Source organism: Dermacentor albipictus, chromosome 10 (genome assembly GCF_038994185.2).
Source record: "Dermacentor albipictus isolate Rhodes 1998 colony chromosome 10, USDA_Dalb.pri_finalv2, whole genome shotgun sequence".
Classification (NCBI taxonomy): domain Eukaryota; kingdom Metazoa; phylum Arthropoda; class Arachnida; order Ixodida; family Ixodidae; genus Dermacentor; species Dermacentor albipictus.
In genome coordinates, this window is record NC_091830.1 from 4,180,534 (window position 1) to 4,202,291 (window position 21,758).

The following is a 21,758-nucleotide window of genomic DNA, read 5'->3' on the forward strand; positions in this document are numbered from 1 at the left end:
CAGATCACAGCATGGGCCACTTACAAAGCTAAGGAACAAAGAATTGGAATAGAATCATTACATTAAGCTGGCCCTCAACAACCAACATAAGCAAGGACTATCAATAAACAGCAATGTGAGCTACACTTCGATTACTCTGGTCATCATAGCATCAAATGGTAAACAATACGGGAGCAAGTAGTTCTACAGACGTTACACTTGCCGTGCGCTTGGGCCACAGCAAGTACCCGACTATCTATGGTAACATTTTCTAATTCCCTCATATTTCCAGATTCCTTGCGACTGCTTTTATAAAAATTCCTGGGCTGCCTTTGACACTGGAGCTTCAAGGTTATGGCTTGCCCAAGTTACCATGCTAACCAAAAAAAAAAAAAAAAATCACCCAGTATAGCTATTACTGGTAAGCTGCAAATAAAATTGGATGTACTACTGCATCACTATCACATTTGACTGAGTCTTGTTTTACACTATTCCAACCACCCAGCCAAGCGCACATTCACAAAACTAGCAAAAGACACCACTATTTGCAGAATGTGAAGGTTCACTATAACCAATTACCACGATTCAAAACAACCAGAGTAAAAAGTGCCGTCTTTCTCCCAATTTCCCAGAACTGTCAAATTTACTTTAAAGTTCCAGGTTTTCTCTGATAACCTGCAAGTGGAAAAAAAAAAAGAGATACACGGGTCTCCAGTGTTCACAGAATGACTTCACACAAACAGCAGTTGCTCCATTCAGACAGCAGGAACTTTATTATTATTTTTCTTTTCACTGGTTGCTTGTACCTAAACCTGCTTGTGTTCTGAATGCCTACTTACAAAAACCTGCTAGGAACCTTGGGCACACGCACGCACACATGCACACACACACGCACACACACACACACATAAAAAATCGGGGGTGGGGCAAAGGAAAGAGGGGGGGACTCCCCTGCTGCCTCCACTGTGGTGCACGTCCGAAGCCGTGCAAGATTCTGGCAGCACGAGAAGCACAGTTGTTGCTTGTTGCCCGGCCTGCCAACTGGTCGGCCAATAAATAGGAAAAAAAGGCGGTATGTACACGGTTTCGCGAGGAGTCATTGCACATGTTGCCACCATGTGCACACTGCTTGTTGCACATAGGCCAGGTCACTTTGGCACCAGCTTCTTGGTGTCCACCGGGGAAGACAAGTCCAGCGGGCCATCGACTGCACAGAACACGGATGGGCAAGATTGGTCATTTGTTGCAAAGCATGGCACCGCAAGCTACTTTTTTATAGCAAATGCACTGTCGGGCGCTGGATACGCTACGTGGACTGCGCAAGCCAAGTAGTTCACTGGATTCCCCTTCTTTCGTGGCAGCTGCTACGTAGGCCAGACGGGAAGGTGCTTAAACAACTGTCTGCACGAGCACAACGTGCGCAATGGTAAAGAAATATTTTTAGCCATTTACTGTCACACCTGTGGTTGCCTGTGGTTGTTGTTTGAACAAACCAATGTACTGTAACACAGTTGGGAAAATTACTTTCATCCACAACAAAGCCGAAGTGCATAATGCGGCTTTAAAAATATTAAATATTAAGATATTAAATATAAAAAAATATTGATTTTTCATCAACACAATTGTGGCACCATCTGTCACCACTCTTGTGAAACATGCCTTGCACCATAGCGGTTACAGATGGGGCCACCACTCTGTTGCAGTACTATATCTTTTTTAAAGGTGTTAACATAAGGAGTATCAAAGTGGGAAAAAGCATATGTATGAAGCATAGGAAGCCAGTCTCATGGTAAAGGTAGAGAAGGGATGGGAGAGCTAAGAGTATGTATGAATTATATATATAAATTCAGTCCAAGATATGTCGAACTCGAAGTGGATTGTGAAATACGTAGTTCGATATATTGACCATTCGAAATATAAAATATGTCTATCTGACTGAAGTTTATCTGAGATCTCCACACGTCTCGGACAGTTTCCAGAGATCATGAAAAGCAGCAACTTACCAAGTGGCTTCTCTAAGGCAGTGTCGAACACACAAAAGATGACTGATTGCTCATGAACACTGCAAGTCACTCATACTCACGCTGCTAAATGGTCTTTGATATACTAATCTAAAAAATAATTCCATTTAACTGAATTTGATAAATCTGGGACAGACTATATATATATATATATATATATATATATATATATATATATATATATATATATATATATATATATATATATATATATATATATATATATATATATATATAACCTCAGCATATTTTATGTCTACTGCCGGACGAAGGCCTCTCCCTGTGATCTCTAATTACCCCTGTCCTGCAGAAACTGATTACAACTATGGCGTGCAAATTTCCTAATTTCATCGCCCCACCTAGTCTTCTGCCATCCCCGACTGCACTTCCCTTCTCTTGGCACCCATTCTGTAACCCAAATGGTCCGCCGGTTATATAGCCCACACATTACATGACCTGCCCAGCTCCATTTCTTTTTCTCTTAAAGGGACACAAAAGGTTACGAGAAAGTCAAGTTAAAGTGATAAAGCAATGCTCTAGAACGTCTAAGGCGTCAATATAATCGCGAACAGAGCTTTAGTAACCGAGACATTGAGGTAAATGCATGACACGATTGGAGACGCCCCAGCGACATTCCGGTACTAGCCCGATGACAAAAGCACTCATCATAATTTATGTCACTAGTACTCAACTACTCATATTAAAAAGATCATTTCATTAGATCATAAGATGGAAGAAAATGCTACTTGTCTACTTCTATTCAATTCTAAAGAAAAAATAACATTTTGACATTACCCTTGAGTAGTATGGGTGATTGAAAGGTTTCGTTTTAGCTCAACTCTGCGCGCTCGACTTTGCGCCGCACGCGCTTTGGAGTTTCAGTTGTTTCTTTATTGTGTCGTGCTGCGGTGGTCCTGCTGGCTCGCGAAACTTGCATTTGGAACAAGCAGCAAGAATGCCACGTCCATGTGATGTAGTGGGATGCGCGAACAGTCCGCAGAGCTTGGCCAAGGGCAGTTGCAACGGCGAATCCAACAGTACTTATCACTGTGTGCCGGGTGAACCTCTCCGTTCGAAGTGGTTAAGTGCCGTACCTCTGCCACAGTGCGCTGGCAAAGAGCCGAAAAATCACGTAGTGTGCTCGCTGCACTTTCGTCCAGAGGATCATGAGTTCAACGCCGACTTACTGAAGTCGCATTAAGTGCCTTTCAAACCAGGCCGTCGTCGTAGTAGTGCGCAACGATGCCGGCAGCGCGAGCCCTCAACAGTAGCTCACGTTCATCAGTGCTTAAATCGCTGAACTCAGGCCCAGCATCGCGAGCTAATGTGTCGTTGTCAGGGTCATCCATTGCAACGAGCGCCGAAGTTGGCGTCATAAAATAAAGAACCAGCTTATCGTCGTGCGCTTTCCCTTCCGCTAGCCACCATAGTTCCGCTTTCGTGCTGCTGTCGGCTCTGTTTCTGGCCGCGTGTTTGTGTTTTGTGCAGAAAAGCCGTAGCGCCGTCTGCGGGAGCCGTTTTACTCACTGACGGCGCAACATCACTATGAGACCATGACGTCAATACTCCTCGATCAGAGGGCGGGTGATTTGAACTGCGCTAGAGGTATGCAGACGCTTCAAAATGCATTTTCTCTTAAAATAAGTCTCTTCTTCGCACGAAACAAGCGTTTCAAGGTTTCTGGGATGGTATTTCAACAGTCCACGTTGACTTAATATTAACCTTTAGTGTCCCTTTAATGTCGATTAGAACATCGGCAATCCCCATTTGTGCTCTGATCCACAATCTCTCTCTCGATCTCTTACCATTACACCTAAGATTCTCCATCACTCTTTGCATGGTCCTTAACTTGCTCTCAAGCTTCTTTTTCAGTTTTCAAGTTTCTGCCCCGTATGTTAGCACCAGTCAATGCACTGATTGTGCACCTTTCTTTTCAATGATGATGCTAAGCTTCCAGTCAGGATCTGACAATGTCTGTCATATGCACTCCAATCTACTTTTATTCTTCTGTAAATTTACATATATACACTATAAACTCCCTTTAAAACGAACTCGAAGAGACCACGGAAATGTGTTCATATCAGAAGAATAATTAGCAACATGACCAGGTGCATCCAAATATGTTACTTCAAAACAGCAAATGAAGTAGACGTACAAATGGAGAGAAATGACATAAAAAGCATTTATTTAGGTGAACTTAATAGGAAGCTGTTTTCAAGTGGTGCTCTTGCCTGGTTTCTTCCAGTCCTTGATGGATGTTTGGCGCTTCTGTCCAAAATGGTGAGCAGCCACAAACAATGTCATCTCATCTAACGACCTTAAATATACTTCTGTGCTTTCGTGCTCCTGGAAAAAGTTCTCTAGGGAGTTCAAGCAGGCATCTGCTGCCTCACAGGTCATTGGTGCAGGGTCCGAGCTAGCGCAAGCACAAAGGAGCACGCTGAGCATGCAGCAAAGCAGCGCAACCTCGAGGAAAGTCTAGGTCACGTTGAGCAAAGTGGGGAAGGAGAAACGAGGCGGCTTACACACAGTTGAACATGGATATATTGAACCTACAAATAATGTATTATTGCACAGAACAAACAGCTCTAAAATCCCCTTGAGAATTTAAAAATAACATTTGTATTTGATATATAGGATTACCTGTACAGGGTGTCCCACGTAACTTGAGCGAAAATTTTAAAAATGAAAGGCGTGTCGGAAGCGAATTGAACTGAACGCATACTAGTCGCAATAGCCTATAGTAAATCAGGCATTTTTTTTCCCCATAACCCACTCATTCAGTTTAATTACCCAACTTTTTAATTACTGGCTGAGGACCCCAAGTATGATATGTGAGTGTAGACCACCTTCAGAAACCGCCGATGGAGTTGTTTCCTGTACGATACGTCTCATGTAGCCATTTTTTCTTTGCTGCAAAGAAAGCCTGCAAAATATGAAAAAAAGCCACGTGACAGAGCGCTTGCGCAATGGTATAGTGCTGCTCTCAAGCGTGTGTTCGATGAGCAAGGTCTGCTGCACTGGGACTGGCAACGGGGAAGTGGCTGAGGAAAAAGCTATGTTTACGAGGTTTTTGGACGCAAGGGCACTAAATGTGCCCATAATTGACGTGATCTTGCAGCAGGAAGCGAAGGATTTTGCGTGCGTTCTAGGCCACAAGGACTTCAAAGCTAGCAACAACTGGTTGCAAGGTCTTAAGAGCCAAAATGGAGTCGTCGGGAAAATTAGCGGCAAGTCTGCTTCTGCTGACAGCGACGCTTCTGCATCGTGGGCTGCCAAGAAGCTGCCTGGCTGTTTTCAGCGGCTACAATCCGTTCAGTTTCAGTTTATTTCTTTAATAAGTGGATATATGCTTACATAAGTACACAGAAGGAGGTCCCAGAGAATGTGGCTGAAAGGGGACCTCCTGTCAGAGAATATATACATTAGAACAAATATACAGCATAAAACAGCAATATTGTCGTCACTAAGTGGTTGACAGCTACAACGTTGAGGAGGCTGCTCTGTTTTATCAGATGTTGCCAAATTGCACGCTGGTGCTTAAAGGAGAAGACTGCCACGGCGGCAAGCAAAGCAAGCTCCACGTGACAGTTTTGTTTTGTGCCAACAGTGATGGCAGTGAAAGACGAATCCCGTTAGTTATTGGGAAAAGTGCCCAGCCCAGATGCTTCAAGGGAACGAAGTGAATGATAGTTAAATAGAAGAGTTAAGTGCTGGGCTAGTTGGTGATCTTGCATAGTGAAAAGAAAGACAAACGTGGTATATGAAATTCCTCTGTCCTGCGGGAAATCCTACATTGGACAGACGGGGCGTTGTGTCAACGACCGACTTAGGGAACATGCAAAAGGTATAAAGAATAATGAAGGTGGGCGACTTGTGGATCAATGCAGGGCTTGCACCTATTGCTTTCCACGGTTCCACGATGCGAGGATTTTGGATAGAGGCAAGCATCAGACATCACGTGAAACATTGGAAGCCTTCTACATCAAGAAAGCGGGTCCGAACTGTGTTAGTGATACGTCGGTTTTTCTTTACGATGCTGAGCTGAAGTTTCTATCACGCCTACTCTGATAAAACCTTGTACTCCATGTTGCCTTGTACGCATGCGCGGTGTTGTAGAGGCTATGTATGTCGAGTGCTTTCACCCTCATTAAACAGTTGAAGTTGCGCCCGTGGTGTCGTCTTTCTTGTGTGTGTTGTTTTTTGGCGCAAAATCTTTTCACCATGATAGTTAAATATGTGGCCAATTATAAAGCGTGGATGTCACGGATGATCTTTTCTGACTGGTCGAAAGAGGTTGACAAAGACATCAAGCGACGAGGCCGCCAAATCTGCTTGCTGCTTGACACTTGCTCTGCGCCTTCAGTTGTCAAACGTCATGTTGTAAATTTTCCTCCCAACTGCACATTCCTGATACAGCCATTGGGCAAAGTGATCATCAACAGCTTCAAATGCTGCTATCACTGTCAGGTGATAAGATCCTTCTGGACATCCGTTTTGAACGGCGAAGATAAACATATATCAAGCGATCGAGATGCTTGCTGTGTCGTGGCAGGAAGTTGGAACCCAGACGGTTTTGATTTGCTTTGCCAAGATCCTAATAAAAGTCGTTCAAGCTGGAATCTGCGATGATGAAGCGCAGCATGAAAACCCACTCGATGCCACCGAAGCGTAGGATGCGCTATGTGCGAATGGTGGAGTGCCCAACGACGTCGAACTTGGCGTAGTTTTGTATGCTGACAATGGCACCGTATGTACTGAAGAAATGTCAGACACGGCGCTTGTTGAAATCATGCAAGATCTTGGTGACGAGGTAGGTGCATCAGAGGCAGATACACAGTTTGTTGTGCCTGCCACGAGAGAGGCGAGGGACACATTGGATGTCTTGCATCGTTCTGTTGGTACATAAGACGATGAAGCGGCATTGCACGATTTGGCTTCTTTGGAGTGGCGCTTGATGCCGTCAATTATGCAGAAGAAACAAGCTAAAATCATGCAGTTTTTTTTTTTCCTGAATTGAGAGGTGAGCTCAGCTGAAGTGAAATCCATCCTGGTTTCGTTTTTGCACGATACTTGCCAGTTTTAATGTGAATCCGCATGTAACGAAAACCTGTATATAATGAAATATTGTGGACTTTAATTTTGTTACATCGAGGTTTAACTGTATTACCAACTTTGGCAAGATTGTTTTCATAGTGAAGTCAACGAGCAATTTTTCGCACATGCCTGATTATTTGGAAACCTTCACAACACCACCACATATTCCATAGAGCCAATGTATAAAGACATTGGATGCTGAAGCCCTTCACCGTCCGATTTTTCTGACTTTGTGCCATTTCTACAGGTTCAAACAGCATTAATCGATGCTATTACTGCTGTCATTTCGATGATCTTGCAGTCTCGGGCCAGTGCTTTCATACACCGATCTGTTGGCAGCCGTAGCCAGCCGTAGCCAGCCATGGCCACACGGCCACCACAGCTATTTGTGTGTGGTTTTCTGTGCTGTCGTGTGCTCTTCAATGCTAAGCCTAGTTGCTTAAACGTTCGCTACCAAAGCTCCTGCTGTCTGGTGCTGCGTTTTTTTTAGTGGCAGGATTCAATGCTGTCAGAAATGGCGCCAACTCCGTTGGTTGAATACAGCATCCGCAGCAGGCGGGGAGCCTGCGTCAGCAATTGCTCTGCCTCTGCTGTCTCGCGCTATGCAGCATAATGCCACAGCTAGTGGTTTGCCCTGGAGGATAGAAGGAGAGGCACCTGACCTGTGGTGCCAGTGGCAGTCGGTGTCACCAGAGGCGAAGTGGTGCTCGTGGTAAACAGGGGAGCCAGGAAAGGCACTCCAGCAGGCCGGCCACCACGCCAGTTGGGGCGACAGCGCTCCACGCAGCCTGCAGCACACGCGGTTCATAGCAGCATTCGTGGCAAATAGTCCACAGAGCCTAAAGGCCCTTAAGAAAGCATTTCAAAGACTGAAACAACATTGTTTGGCAGAGAGTGTTGAACCGAAAATTTCTTGCTTCCAGTTCAGCGAAAACAGTTAATTTCTGGTTCAGCTTCAGCGTGAAAAAAAATAAACAAACAGCATACAATAGAACCCTGCTGATATGTTCTTCATTCATAGGTTTTCTCAGGCATTACATTGCCAAGGCCCGGTAACAGCCAAAGGCTCACAGGCACCTATGTATTAGAATCCTCATTGATGTCATGATTTCATCAAAGTTCACGCGTAATACATTGTGACTTGGGTGATTAATTACAAGAAAATATCAACTGTATCATCCTAGGCCTCCTATACCTACACACTTCCGACCACCACCAACGTGCGCTTTCGATGTGCCACGGTCCTGGCCAAAATTTCTTACTGCAGTGCAGCGCAATATAGGACTCCAGCTGCACGAAAGCGTGCCAATCTGGCCACAGAAATGAGAAAAAATAACTGCATTTCGGTTTTCATACCCTATTTACTCGTTTCTATGTGCACCCGTTTTCCGTCACCAGAAAAAGGGGGGGGGGGGAATGCCCTCGATTGTAACGTGCACCTGTTTGACGTGACCTAAAAAAAAGAAAAGTCTTTTATACTACCCCAAACCTCGTTATTTCATACAGAAATAAAACTTTCTCTCATTTGAAAAACAGGTTTACTACCAATGTACTAAAGTTGTGATCAATAAAAAAAGTCACAGTTTCGCCCGAAAGCCAAAGCATAGACTGCAATAGCAAATTAGTAGACAGCTATATGAAAAGCAAAGATAATAGCTTTATTGGCCGTACAAACTTTGAAACATTCACTTACTAGCTAAATTAACAAACATGGTGTCACACGCGCACGAGCAAACGTAAACACGCCTCACTTAATGACCGCAGAAACTTTTTATCAGAACGCTGGCGTGAGAAAGTGTGGTAGCAGGCGCGAGCAAATTTATCTTTGTCAGCCTCTCGCTTCAGCGTGAACTAAGTGACTAGAACCCAGCGCAGTGTGCCTAGATGCGCAGCCTTTCTCCATCGCAGATCACTTTCAAGATAAGGGCCGCATGGCTGTGCCTACGCAGTAGGCGCCGGAGTAGAACGCTTTTCCTTTTGAGGCTAGTCCAGCAGGCAAGTTTCGGGAACTCCAAACGCCTGTGATGCAGCCTGATTTCCACCAGTCTCTGTACACGTGATCACTTTCCTTTTGGAGGCCATGATGCTCACATTTCAGAGTCATGAGGCCACGTCGCTTCCTTTTTACATCCGTCTTTCTGCACACACCTCTTCTTTCTTTCGTGCTTCTTTCTGTGGCCCTACCAGCTAAGTGCATGGGAAATGTAATCCAGCTCTAGCGAGACAGCTGCAGTGTCCATGGCAAGGAATGTGAAGAAAATAGTAATAATAATAAACATTATGCTTTATAGGCGACTTGGACCTTCTTTTTTTGTTGGTGGTTTTCTAGGCCTCGGCGTCTCTTTTGCGAGTGCTGCTCTACATGCAATGCTGTGGTGGTGCGTAGCATGGGAATCTATGGAAAATAGCAACAGCACAGGTCAAGAACCAACAGCAACGTTTTTGTGGATAGTTCACGTGGTTACAACTGGTAAACTATGGGTTGATGGGTGAAACGGTTAATTTTGGGCCTCTCAAAATATAACAACTTTTCAGAATAATGAACAATTTGCCGCGGTCCCCTGAAGTTTGTTATATCGAGATTTCACTGTACTTCCCCCCTCCCTTGGATGCAAGATGTCCATCCATTAACAATTATCTATGGAGAAGCCTGAATTCAACATATTTTTCCTTTCCATGTCCCTTTTAATACCCAGCTGCACAACCCCAACAGGCAGGACGTACACACGAAAATAACTACATTGAAAACACGCTGCACACATACAGTGCCCTCTCTCAGTGGACACATGCTTCAAATTTGGTTAGCCCATCTGGCTACACTGCCAGCAATTCACCGACTGCTCAAATAACAGCTGCTTCTGGCCATTTTTCATAAATGACAACACAATGCGTACTATCTTCGAGATGTTTTGGGTTTTGCACACTAGATGTACATATCTGTGTACACTTTCACCAAATGTTGTTTGTAAAACAATGGAAAGATTCCTGCTCATCAGACTCCACTCTGTTGTTGTAGCCGTTGCAACCAGAGTACCAGGCTCAAAAAAAAAAAGTGTACAGGCTTCCGGGTGGGCTCATTTTTTTACGCACATACCACCAAAAACTGTAAAGCAGAACCATTTGATGCTGTGCTTAGTTTTCGAAGGCCTAGTTCACAAGCCCATGAGGCATTCCGATTGCAAAAAAAAAAAAAGCAAAAGTGCACTCTGTGTTCAGCTCGTGTGAAAACTTTTATTGGGCTCACTTTCTAGTTTTTTACCACATCTGACACAGAAGCCTTTCGGGAACAAATCAGACATTTTGTAAATGCGATGTCTGTAGGCATTCTCAGATCATGAACAGCAGGTTGCCATTATCCCTCAAGAGAAAAGTTTATAACAGCTGTGTCTTACCAGTACTCACGTACGCGGCAGAAACCTGGAGGCTTATGAAAAGGGTTCTATTTAAATTGAGGAAGACGCAACGAGCTATGGAAAGAAGAATGGTAGGTGTAATGTTAAGGGATAAGAGAAGAGCAGACTGGGTGAGGGAACAAACGCGAGTTAATGATATCTTAGTTGAAATCAAGAAAAAGAAATGGGCATGGCAGGACATGTAATGAGGAGGGAAGCGTAGCAGAGGGCGGCAGGAAGTTAGGTGGGCGGATGAGATTAAGAAGTTTGCAAGGACAACATGGCCACAATTAGTACATGACATGGGTAGATGGAGAAATATGGGAGAGGCCTTTGCCCTGCAGTGGGCGTAACCAGGCTGATGATGATGATGTCTGTAGCAGATTTCAGAGCGATCTTACAACACGGAACGCCAGGCATCGCAGAGCACCGAACGTGCGGAAGCAAAGGGGTTAATGTGAAAGAGATGAATATGAATGAGAATGAAAGAAAGCTTTGGCTTTTTTAGAATTAGCTTCTCGCTGCAAACTACTGCGACTGCCTTTTCCACAAGGTACATTACACTAACCCCATCTTTAAAGACGACTTGTTCCATCATCCATCCTACATGTCCTTCTGCACCGATCATCAATTCAAGTTGCTGTCCCTTCGAGCTGCACCAATGTCTACTTTTTAACTCTTTTACACCAAGAACTGCGAACGATTGGAACTACCTTCCCGCCACCATCGCTGCCATCTCTGACGCCACTAATTTTAAAGACGCTGTCACCTAATACCTTCACTCCTCTCTGTAATGCCTTCAGCCCTGAGAGTATGAAATATAAATAAATACGCACGAAGTGCAGAAGAAAAATAAATGGAACATGGACATTGGCGAGCATCTTGAAAGAACTAGCATGGCAATACAAATGGCTCTCTTTTTCATTTTCTTTTTTTTTTTCAACGATTATTTACATCGTGCCACTTCAGTGCAATCATGCACTGCAGTGCACTTTACTGCACTACAGTGAACGACCGATTTTTCAGACGTGCCCAATAATTTAGGCTTTTTGCCGTGACCACATATCCGAAACGGCATTAATCGAAGTTACCACTGCCGCCATTTTGTTTATCTTGCAGCGATGAAGTGGCCCTCTTGCACGCCAATTCGCATAGCCACCATGGCAACATTAGGCCTAGTTGCTTCAATATTCACTACAAGCTGCCTGCTGTCTGACACCATGCTTTTCAGAGAAAGAATTTGCTGCTGCCAGCTATGGCGCCAACTTCGCCTTCTGCATTATCACAAACAGCTTCGAAGTACACAAAATATGGAAAGGGACAAGTGTTGATAATGCCAGTTCGCAAAAGTCAGCTTCGTCGTAATACAGCAGTGTTACGCGATCAAGCATACCAAGAATAAAAAGGGGGTCACTGTCGCGGGACACGGTATGTATTCTTTAATTATACACGTATGCACCCGCTTTCTCCTGTCACAGTACGAGTACCGATGTGCCTTCACATAGCTCTAACATGCCTTCGGAGCTATTTCAGACATCTCTGTGGCAATTACAGCCCTTGGGAGCACTAAAAAGCACGCATTCATTTTTTTGGACTACCCATTTTTCGGACATTTTCGTGGCGACTAGGGAGTCCGTACGAAAAATTGGATTTTGACTGTACGCGTAGAACAGTTACTTGCGCTTGTATAATCTGAAGTATTTTTCAGTGTTGCGACATGTATCAAGGCCCAGGGCCTTATGACTTGGCTCATCAAAAGTTGGAGTCACTGTGCTTACCATCAGCGAGTGGTGAACCCTGCGGCATCAAGAGTGGTGGTGGCGAGTTGGAGGCGCTCTGGCTCCTAGCTGGTGCCGGGGGACGTAGAGTCAAATTCAGGGGTGGAGGGGGGCCTGAACACAGGGGGGACACTTCATTTACGTGCTGCACAACACTCTTCTGTGTCCACACATACAGTCAGCGAATGATGCCCAATCAAGCGAAATGTTACATTCTATGACAAGCAGGTGCAGGCTTTCGGCATAGAATTACAGAGAAATCATGAAAATAATACAGATACAGATAGCTGTCTTGCAACTAGGCTTTATTTACAAGCATGCATACACTGATGACCTGATCAAGATGACACAAAATTATCAACCAACCAAGCTAAAGAATACGTGCAGCGGCATTTGTTGAAGAACAGTAAAAACAGTATCACCTAAGACATATCCTCCTCATGAGAAGGACAGAAATGAAAGCTCTTTATCCGACAGGTGGACTGCCGCTATACTCGCGTCCGTACACATCACTGTTACTTCAATCATTTCCTGGCTTCCTTGTGGTCTGCACTTTTCCCAACACAGTTACAACGAAGTCTGTAAAATCGGCAACTTGCTTCATTATATCAAATTATTCTTGCATTAAATTCGACCTTTTATGGAAGTAAGTACAGTCACGGATCAATATTTCTTACAGGAAGAGGGCTGCAAAGCTATCCGAATAATCAGGCCATCAAGAAAAGCAAATCTGAATGAGAAAAAAAAAAAGTATTTGGTTTAATTTGAGAGTCGACAACAAAACATACGGTTTCATGCTGTGTTGACGATATCCTTACATCAGCAGTACAAAATAAGTGAAGCCAGCTACTCTTTCACGTCCAATCCGTCCCCGTGGCTGATAGTGTCACCTGCAGTGGGACGAGGCTATGATGAAAAGCACCAGCAGCGGGGAGCAAATGCTTCGGCTGTCTCTCGCTTCGACGCATCTCCAAAATTCAAGATTACACAACCTTCAGTACTGAACAAGTGGGAAAACAGCACATGGTGCCACACCATCTCAGTATGCCCACTCTTTACACACATGGCACACCTCTAAAATGGTGTGCTATGTACGGGCTGGATATATGCTCAGCCGTACACAGCCATGGCTGCTCTAGAAAAGGTGATGCATGTCAACCTACTCCTTCCTCCTTCACCCCTCCTCCCCTCGCAAGTACTTGATCTAAATACACAGTGTTTTATAAACAAGAAGTTATGAGAAGTTAAATACTTCGTTATATCAAGAACTTCATTATAGTGAAGTTCATTATATCGAGGTTTAACTGTACAACACATTTTTTGGTGCAATTCTGCGCTGAAGGCCTGCAACGTATTTACAATTTTAACTCCATCAAAATAAAACAGCACATTCCGGACAAAGTACAATAGACTCTAACAACACAAACACTGCCTCTTTGCGCTGTTTGATTTTGACAATGTTAGCCTACCAACTTGGCTAGCTTGCCAATCTGATACAGATTTCTAACACTCCAAAAACATCAAATCTATCAAAGGACACAAGCCAGGCAGCAAGAGTCGTGCAACTCCTGAGCTAATTTGAGCCAACAGGAACTATCTTGAGTGCTATGAGAGAAAGCACAATTACTGGATGTGGCAAGGTCATGACAAAATTTTTCTTGGAACAGAAAAAGGAAAAAAAAAAGGACATGTTCTCAAGAAGCTATAATAGTCAAAATATCCCACCAATGATTTGGACTTGACAGGGATGACCTAAAAGTAGGAATAATGCTTGAAAGTTGGAAGTTTAAAAAAACAGACGCACCAGAAAAGCTCTTCATTGCATTGCTGCAGGCAAGTGTGCATGCATGCAAGCCGAGTCAGTTTGTATTCCAGCCTTGTCAAACCACTGCCTTAGTCAGATGAAAGCACAATCAGTGCATGCAACCAATCTAGGTTGTGTGGCAGCATTGAACTGAGAGATTAACTCGATATATCCCTTGCCAAGGGGACGCCAAAGACTTGAAAAATTATAGAGCGATCAGCTTACTGTACGTTGCCTACAAAGTATTTACCAAGGTAATCGCAAATAGAATCAGGAACACCTTAGACTTCCGTCAACCAAAGGACCAGGCAGGATTCCGTAAAGTCTACTCAACAATAGACCACATTGACACTATCAATCAGGTGATAGAGAAATGTGCGGAATATAACCAACCCTTATATACAGCTTTCATTGATTACGAGAAAGCGTTTGATTCAGTCGAAACCTCAGCAGTCATGGAGGCATTGTGGAATTAGGGTGTAGACGAGCCTTATGTAAAAATACTGAAAGAGATCTATAGCGGCTCTACAGCCACCGTAGTCCTCCATAAAGAAAGCAACAAAATACCAATAAAGAAAGGCGTCAGGCAGGGAGATACGATCTCTCCAATGCCATTCACAGCGTGTTTACAGGAGGTATTCAGAGACCTGGATAGGGAAGAATTGGGGATAAGAGTTAATGGAGAATACCTTAGTAACTTGCGATTCGCTGATGATACTGCCTTGCTTAGTAACTCAGGAGACCAATTGCAATGCATGCTCAATGACCTGGAGAGGCAAAGCAGAAGAGTGGGCCTAAACATTAATCTGCAGAAAACTAAAGTAATGTTTAACAGTCTCAGAAGAGAACAGCAGTTTACGATAGGTAGAAAGGCACTGGAAGTGGTAAGGGAATACATCTACTTAGGCCAGGTAGTGACAACAGATCCGGATCACGAGACTGAAATAGTACAGTAATCAGAAGAATAAGAATGGGCTGGGGTGCGCTTGGCAGGCATTCTCAGATCATGAACAGCAGGATGCCATTATCCCTCAAGAGGAAAGTGTATAACAGCTGTGTCCTGCCAGTACTCACATACGGGGCAGAAATCTGGAGGCTTACGAAAAGGGTTCTACTTAAATTGTGGACGACGCAACGAGCTATGGAAAGAAGAATGATAGGTGTAACGTTAAGGCATAAGAAAAGAGCAAATCAGGTGAGGGAACAAACGCGAGTTAATGACATCTTAGTTGAAATCAAGAAAAAAAAATGGGCATGGGCAAGACATGAGGAGGGAAGATAACCGATGGTCATTAAGGGTTACGGACTGGATTCCACGGGAAATGTAGCAGGGGACGGCAGAAAGTTAGGTGGGCTAGTTGATGCAACATGCCACAAAATGGCGGCAGCCGCCTCGCATTGCCCATGATCAAGCTACGTGTGAGAGAGAGAGAAAAGCGAGAAGGGAAGTGGCGCCCGCCCTTTGCCCCCTTCTCTGCGAGCACGGAACCGCACAAGCAGCAGCGGACAGTCTGGTTGATAGAAAACGGTGCCGACAAAGTGCAGTGTTGCATTGCTTGAGACGAAGCTGCAAATTTTGCAAGGCTCAAAGTGTGAGCTCATTAAGGAGCATTGCGATTATGACGGCTGCAACCAGGGGCCATGCCAATCAATGGAAAAGATGGGCTGGCTTTGTGCACCAGGGTGAAACCTCAGCAACCAACACGGTGGCATTACCGCAGACATTACCAAGCTCTGGAAGCATGTCACTACCGATGATGAAACAGGTGATGCTTCGATGAAGGAGTTTCTGGGTTCATGCAGTGCTGCCTCGTTATGCAAAGAGATCGCCGAAGGGGCGATTATTGTCGGGACAGACTGCGACGTTGTGCCACTGGGGCGACAAGATTGAAAATGACTCGTCTTTGACACCAACCTCTATGTCCATGCGAAGTGCACTGTCGTCGATCGATTGCTCATTCATTTGATGCACGCTTAATCATTGCCGCTAGTGTTTGCGCAGCAGCTGGACACTGCAGTTTTGAACCTGAAACTCCCACAAAAGCAAGTGCGGATTTCTGACTATTTCAGTGTGCGTAGTGGTTGATACACTGTTTAGAGGCATAGATAAACATTTTGTTCTTCACAGGCTACTTAATACAATGTCTATTTTTCAGTGCAAGTGGCCCATTGGGTTTCAGAGCTGCAAAGGTATGTCCGGCAGCCTTTTTTTATGGCAGTCCAGATATAGCGATGATCGGTTATAATGATTGGATTTTTTGTTCTCTTGATATCGTTATAAGTGGACTGTACTGTAATTCTCGCCAATGGCTACGAAGCCCGGAAGGCGTTTCATAATGCTGGTTCCTGAAAGTCAGCTTCGCCTCGTTGCAGCAATGTTATGCTATGAAGCATACCTAAAGTGGGAAGCGGTAATTGTCAAGAGACACAGTATGTATTCCTTAATTATACATGCGTGCACCCACTGTCTCCTGTCCCAGTACGAGCACCGATCTACCTAATAAGTGTACTGAAAGGACTTTAGAGCTATTCCAAACGTACCTGTGGCAATTTGAGCCCTTGGGGGCAATAGAAGGCATGCATTCATTTTTGCGAACTTTGCATTCGTTTATCCGTTTTTTGCACCGTTTTTACGACCCCTTGGGAGTCTGGAAAATCGGACATTGACTGTGTGTGGTACCGTTATAGGTGGACTACACTGTATCTCTTTCTGTAACATTTCTTATAGAAAAAACACAGTGGAACCCCAATTATACAAGTTTGAGGGGACCAGGCAAAACCGTCGTATAATCGAAAAACTAAGAATACAGGCAGTGACGCTGCCTTGCACAAAAAAATGAGTACAGACTGCCCGAATAAGCCAGCTGCATGAACACGCACTGCTCCAAGGAAGATAGATTAAATTATTAGAAAACCTGGCAACCATGCATTTAAGTGGAGGAAGTGCCGTTGGGGTCCCGTTGGAGTCTCGAGGGTCCCGTTGCAGTTCCGAGGGTCCCGTTGCAGTCCGGAGGGTCCCGTTGCAGTCCGGAGGGTCCCGTTGCAGTCCGGAGGGTCCCGTTGCAGTCTTTGACTTTGGGACCCTCGTCTATATTGTATCTTACCAATGCATTGTATTTAAAGAATAATAAACTGACATTGAAAAGTGAGAGCGAATCTTTATTCTCATTTTTAAAAAAAATCTGTGATAATAGACAGTTTTAGTTTAGCGTACCAAGCCAATTCGTCGTAAAATGCCGGTCGTTGCATGACTGGGGGATGTAAAATCAAGGTTCCACTGTAACCAACGTTCCAACAATTATGAACAACATTGTTCACACTTGTTCTTGTTGCCTTTTTGGTGTCCTGCGTCCACTCTTGCGCTAGTCACTTCAGTATCTTCACCATAAAGTCGAAAAAAATGATGGAAGACAAAACGTGGGTAGCCGATTGGATTGGCTACCCACGTTTGGCCAGCCGACTGGTGACGGGTCGGCTGAAAACTTAGGGGAGCTATGCTGTTGCAATCGGTAGTGACGCATATTTAGAGACATACCTTATAATAAATTAAACACATACCGTGGAATGTGTAAATGTGTCACTTAAAGGGACACTAAAGGCAAATATAAAGTCGATGTGGAATGTTTAAATACCTTTCCAGAATCCTCGCAACGCTTATTTCGTGCCAAGAAAATACTTAATTTATGAGAAAATTGTGTCTGAAGGGTCCGAATACCCTTTTCAAAGTTCAAATCTCCCGCCACACAACCGGGGGGTGGTGACGCTGCATACGCCATCAGCGGCCCTTGCTGCCGTTGGTGAGTAAAACGGCGCCCGACAGATGGTGGCACCAAGCCAAGACAGAGCAGCGGATTCGCCACTGCAAGTGCTTTTTGGTCAAGTAGCGTAGACCATTTGGGCATCCCGTGACATCACATGGAAGTTGAATTCTATGCTACTTGCAGTTTATGCGAGTACTGAAATGCGAAAGCGTGGGCAGCGCAGAGTCAAGTGAACACGAAGCCTTTCGACCAACCGCGTAGTTGTCAATGGTAGTTTCAATGAGTTCTTTTTTCTAAACATGAAATGGAACTGGACACGCAAAATTTCAGTTCACCTTATAATACAAAACGAGGATGTTTTTTGCAACGAGTAGTTGAGTTCTAGTGGCAGAATTTAACTGAGGTGTGCTTTCGTCATCGGGCAGGTACTTGAATGTCCCGGGGAAGTCTCTAACCATGTCCAGCATTCACCTCGATTTCTCGATTATTAGGGCTCTGTCCACGATGATATTGACAGCTTAGAGATCCTCGAACACTAATCTATCACTTTAGCTTGACCTAGTATTTGCCTTCAGTGTCCCTTTAATGAGCAGAAGGACCTAGCTTAATGATTCAATACATTCGCACAAAATCGTCAAAGTCATTTCAAGATCTTTCTAACAGAATTCTACTTTATTGGATTAAGCCATAACAGAAGCATTGTTACTCAGCTGCTAAGCATAGTGCCGAGCAGGCAAAGTATTGAAGCAAATGGTCACTGTCTGCCCATCATGATGATTGAATTTACGTCATGCAGGCAAAGCTTGAAAAGCCAAGTTTGAGCCTTCAAATAATCCAAGACTATGAAGCCTAAAGAGGAAACAGTTACCACTGTTGGTGGTACAACCAAGGCTCTGCTTGGGTTGCGCTCCTTAATTTGTTCCGACTTCTCAGAATGGTTGAAGGTGAAAATCTGCCATTCTTATTCTTCAGCTCACCGAGAGGGGGCGCCTGAGGTGGGCACTTGGGCGAGGGCACAGTCCTGGTGGCTGACGGGGGCCGCTGCTGGTTGCTGTCATCGTCGCCTCCATCCTCATCTTCTGTGCTGTTGTTCGTGTTGTTGCAGCCCCCCGAAGTGCTGTCATCAGGCGTTGCCATCCGAGCTGTTGCCAGGCTTCCTGAAGGCGTCAAGGGCGCTGTCTCTGGCCATGACGTGCACCGGGAACTGCCCCTGTACGAGCAGAGAAACAGTTTTCACCCAAGGCACACACACAAGGCAAACCCTCATGATTAAAACGTTGATTAGAGAGAGAGAGAGAGAGAGAGAGAGAGTGGAAGCCAGGAGCTATGGCTTTCACCACACCGCTATCTGAGATGAGCACAGGAAAATAACTACTAGCAGAAGATTCAGAAATGATGCTCAATTGCAAGGAAACTTATTGCTGAAGGAAAAAAAAGTTGCAGTTTCGGCTGAAAGGCGAAGCATCGATTGCAATAGCAAATTATTAGACAGCTATACGAGGGATGGTAGTTTTATCAGCCATATAAACTTGTAAATATTTGCTTACTAATTAAGTTAGCAAGCATGGTGCCACGCCCACACAGGCAAACGTAAACACAGCTCACTCGATCAGCGTGCACACTCGCTGTCAGAACACTGGCGTGAGGAAGAGTGGCAGCAGCAGGTGAATTGACCTTCGTGCTGCCTCTTGCTTGACGCAAACTAAGCAGTGAGAACACAGTGTACACAAAGCTATGGGCCCTCGGTGCACCTAGACTCTGTACTCATCGCAGATCGCTTTGAAATAAGGCCTGCATGGCTGCACTCAGCCGCACCATAAGCAGCCACCGATGGAGTAGAACCGATCACCAATATGTTTGGACTACCATAAAAAAAAAAAGCTGCTGAACATACCTTCGTAGCTCCTAACCCAAATTTGCCTCTTTCGCTAGATAATAGAGGTTGTAGAAAGCAGGCAGTAAAAAAGTATGCACTTGCTTTCGTGGCAGCTTCGGTTTTACAACCACGGTGCGTATTGCATCCAGCTGCAGCGTGAGCACTGGCGGCAATACTTTAGCATGTGGGAAATCAATGAGCGACTTGATTGACCGCGGCACACTTTGCGTGATAGTCGGGGTCAAAGACTGGCCACTGTCAATCTTGCTGTCACTGCCACTGCCTCACTGGAGATCTCTTTGCAGAACGAGGCAGCACTACCTGCCCCCAGGAATTCCATCAAAGCACCATCTGTTTCATCGTCAGTAGCGACGCGCTCCCAGAGCTCAGTAATGTCAGCGGCTTCCACTGACATTAGTTTCACTATCATGGAAGGTTTCGCCCTGGTGCACAAAGCCTTCCTTTATGCAACAGTTGCTTATTGTGGAAAAGGGTCCCAACCCTTTTTCTGTTGATCGTTATTGACAATGGTTCCAGCTATAATGATCGTGGCAAGCCTGGTTTTTCAGAATTGTTGATATCGTCGACTGCATGAGCTGATACTTGCTTGGGTTTTGCAAGATTTGTGGCTCTGTCTCAAGCGACACAGCTCTGAGCTTTGTTGGCATCATCTTCTACGAACTGGGATGTCTGCTGCTTTGGGGATACTTCCATGGAGCATTTCCACGCTTGCCGACAAAGAGAGAGAGACAAAGATTGCAGAAAGGGTGGGCTAGGCAGTTTGGCCAGTGCTGCGAATGTGCTGGCGGGTTGTGTGCGCTCTCTCCAAGCCCCACTGCGAGCAATGCCTGGCAATGCATTTCACCGAGCACATTTCGCTGTAACGCCTGCGATCATCATTTGGTCAGTGCAAATAGCATAGTAGGAGGGTCAACATTTTCAGTCAATTGCTTTCGAAGCTACCACTTCAAGCGGATGCAGATTGTCTAAGCCAGCGAGCAGCTTTTTATCTCTTCGCACTTAGCCACTAGGCCATGGAGCTAGCTTTATGTTGATAAAAGCTGTATTATTAATTAATTTTTTTATTACTAGGCCTTACAGTAACCAACCTTGAAAAAAAAAAAACAAGGAGAAAAAGAAAATGCTTATTGCTCAAGTGAGCAAACATATCTCCAAAAATTATGGACCAAAATTGCAGGCCTCAACATAGAGGGAACAGCAGTGCGTGGTCTAACATCCCCAAAAATATGACTAAACTGCATAACTAATGGAACAGAACACATGAATAAAATGTTTAATTATATGAATTAACTGCTACAGTTCAGTGATCATTGGCATCACCTCATTTTACGCAGCTTTCGTCTCTTGCAATGTGAAGCTTACTTTTTGTTGCCTTCGTAAAAAAGTCCAGCTTTGTCAAGGCAAAAAATCATATTCCTTGTGGCTGCATGGCCGTTTTTTTTTCTTTTCTTTGATTGTTCTCTGTTGCACTACAGAATGTATGCAAAAAACTGCATGCAGGAAACTGTGTACACTGCAGTCAACTTCTTTGATTTAATGCCCTCAGAGGAAGCTAGTTTCTGCAGAAAAAATAGTAAAAGTGTTCTTCAGCTTCGTTTTAAAACTTAAAGGACCTTTGAAGGGTAGAGTAAGCGTCAGCGACTGTCAGCCAGATGTCATTTTTCTTTTTAATACAGCCAAAGCATATATGTTGGGTTTCCCTCATCCAAGAGCTGATCAATGTGGCTTGCTTTGTGTGCTGCCTTTTTTTTTTTGTCCCTACATCAGATGGCTGCAGAAGTGAACTTACAATCTCAGCTGGGGAGTTTCTATTCATTGATGTCTTTGCCAAGTTGTGAAAATGAAGACTATTTACATAAGTAAAAACTGGTTCAGGGAGGGAGGATCATGCCAGCCAAATGATTGCCTCATTGAGCAAATTTCTTTGATTCAAATTGGCTGTCAGCAGATATTTGTAGTTTAGTTACATACTTCAGCAGTGACAGTGTGCTTTCCTATGTAACATAAGTCCAAGGGCGGTCCCTGCATT

At 44.5% G+C, this 21,758-nt stretch overlaps 1 protein-coding gene across 5 annotated transcripts in view; it reads right to left on the minus strand.

Annotated features, from left to right (window-relative positions):
- Positions 1 to 729: 729 nt before the first annotated feature.
- The window catches only part of LOC139050945 (arginine-glutamic acid dipeptide repeats protein-like), a 75,417-nt gene continuing 54,388 nt past the window's right edge, over positions 730 to 21,758 (minus strand). For 4 of the 5 annotated variants that reach the window (XM_070527826.1, XM_070527822.1, XM_070527824.1 and 1 more), the window contains exons 7-10: positions 18,810 to 19,042; positions 12,268 to 12,381; positions 7,760 to 7,885; positions 730 to 1,186 (exon numbers count right to left, since the gene is read on the minus strand). In XM_070527826.1, coding sequence (XP_070383927.1) covers positions 1,128 to 1,186; positions 7,760 to 7,885; positions 12,268 to 12,381; positions 18,810 to 19,042 — 532 coding nt within the window. In that variant the 3' untranslated portion in view covers positions 730 to 1,127. The remainder of the gene's footprint in view (positions 1,187 to 7,759; positions 7,886 to 12,267; positions 12,382 to 18,809; positions 19,043 to 21,758) is intronic. The other variant, XM_070527825.1, reaches the window with a different exon arrangement.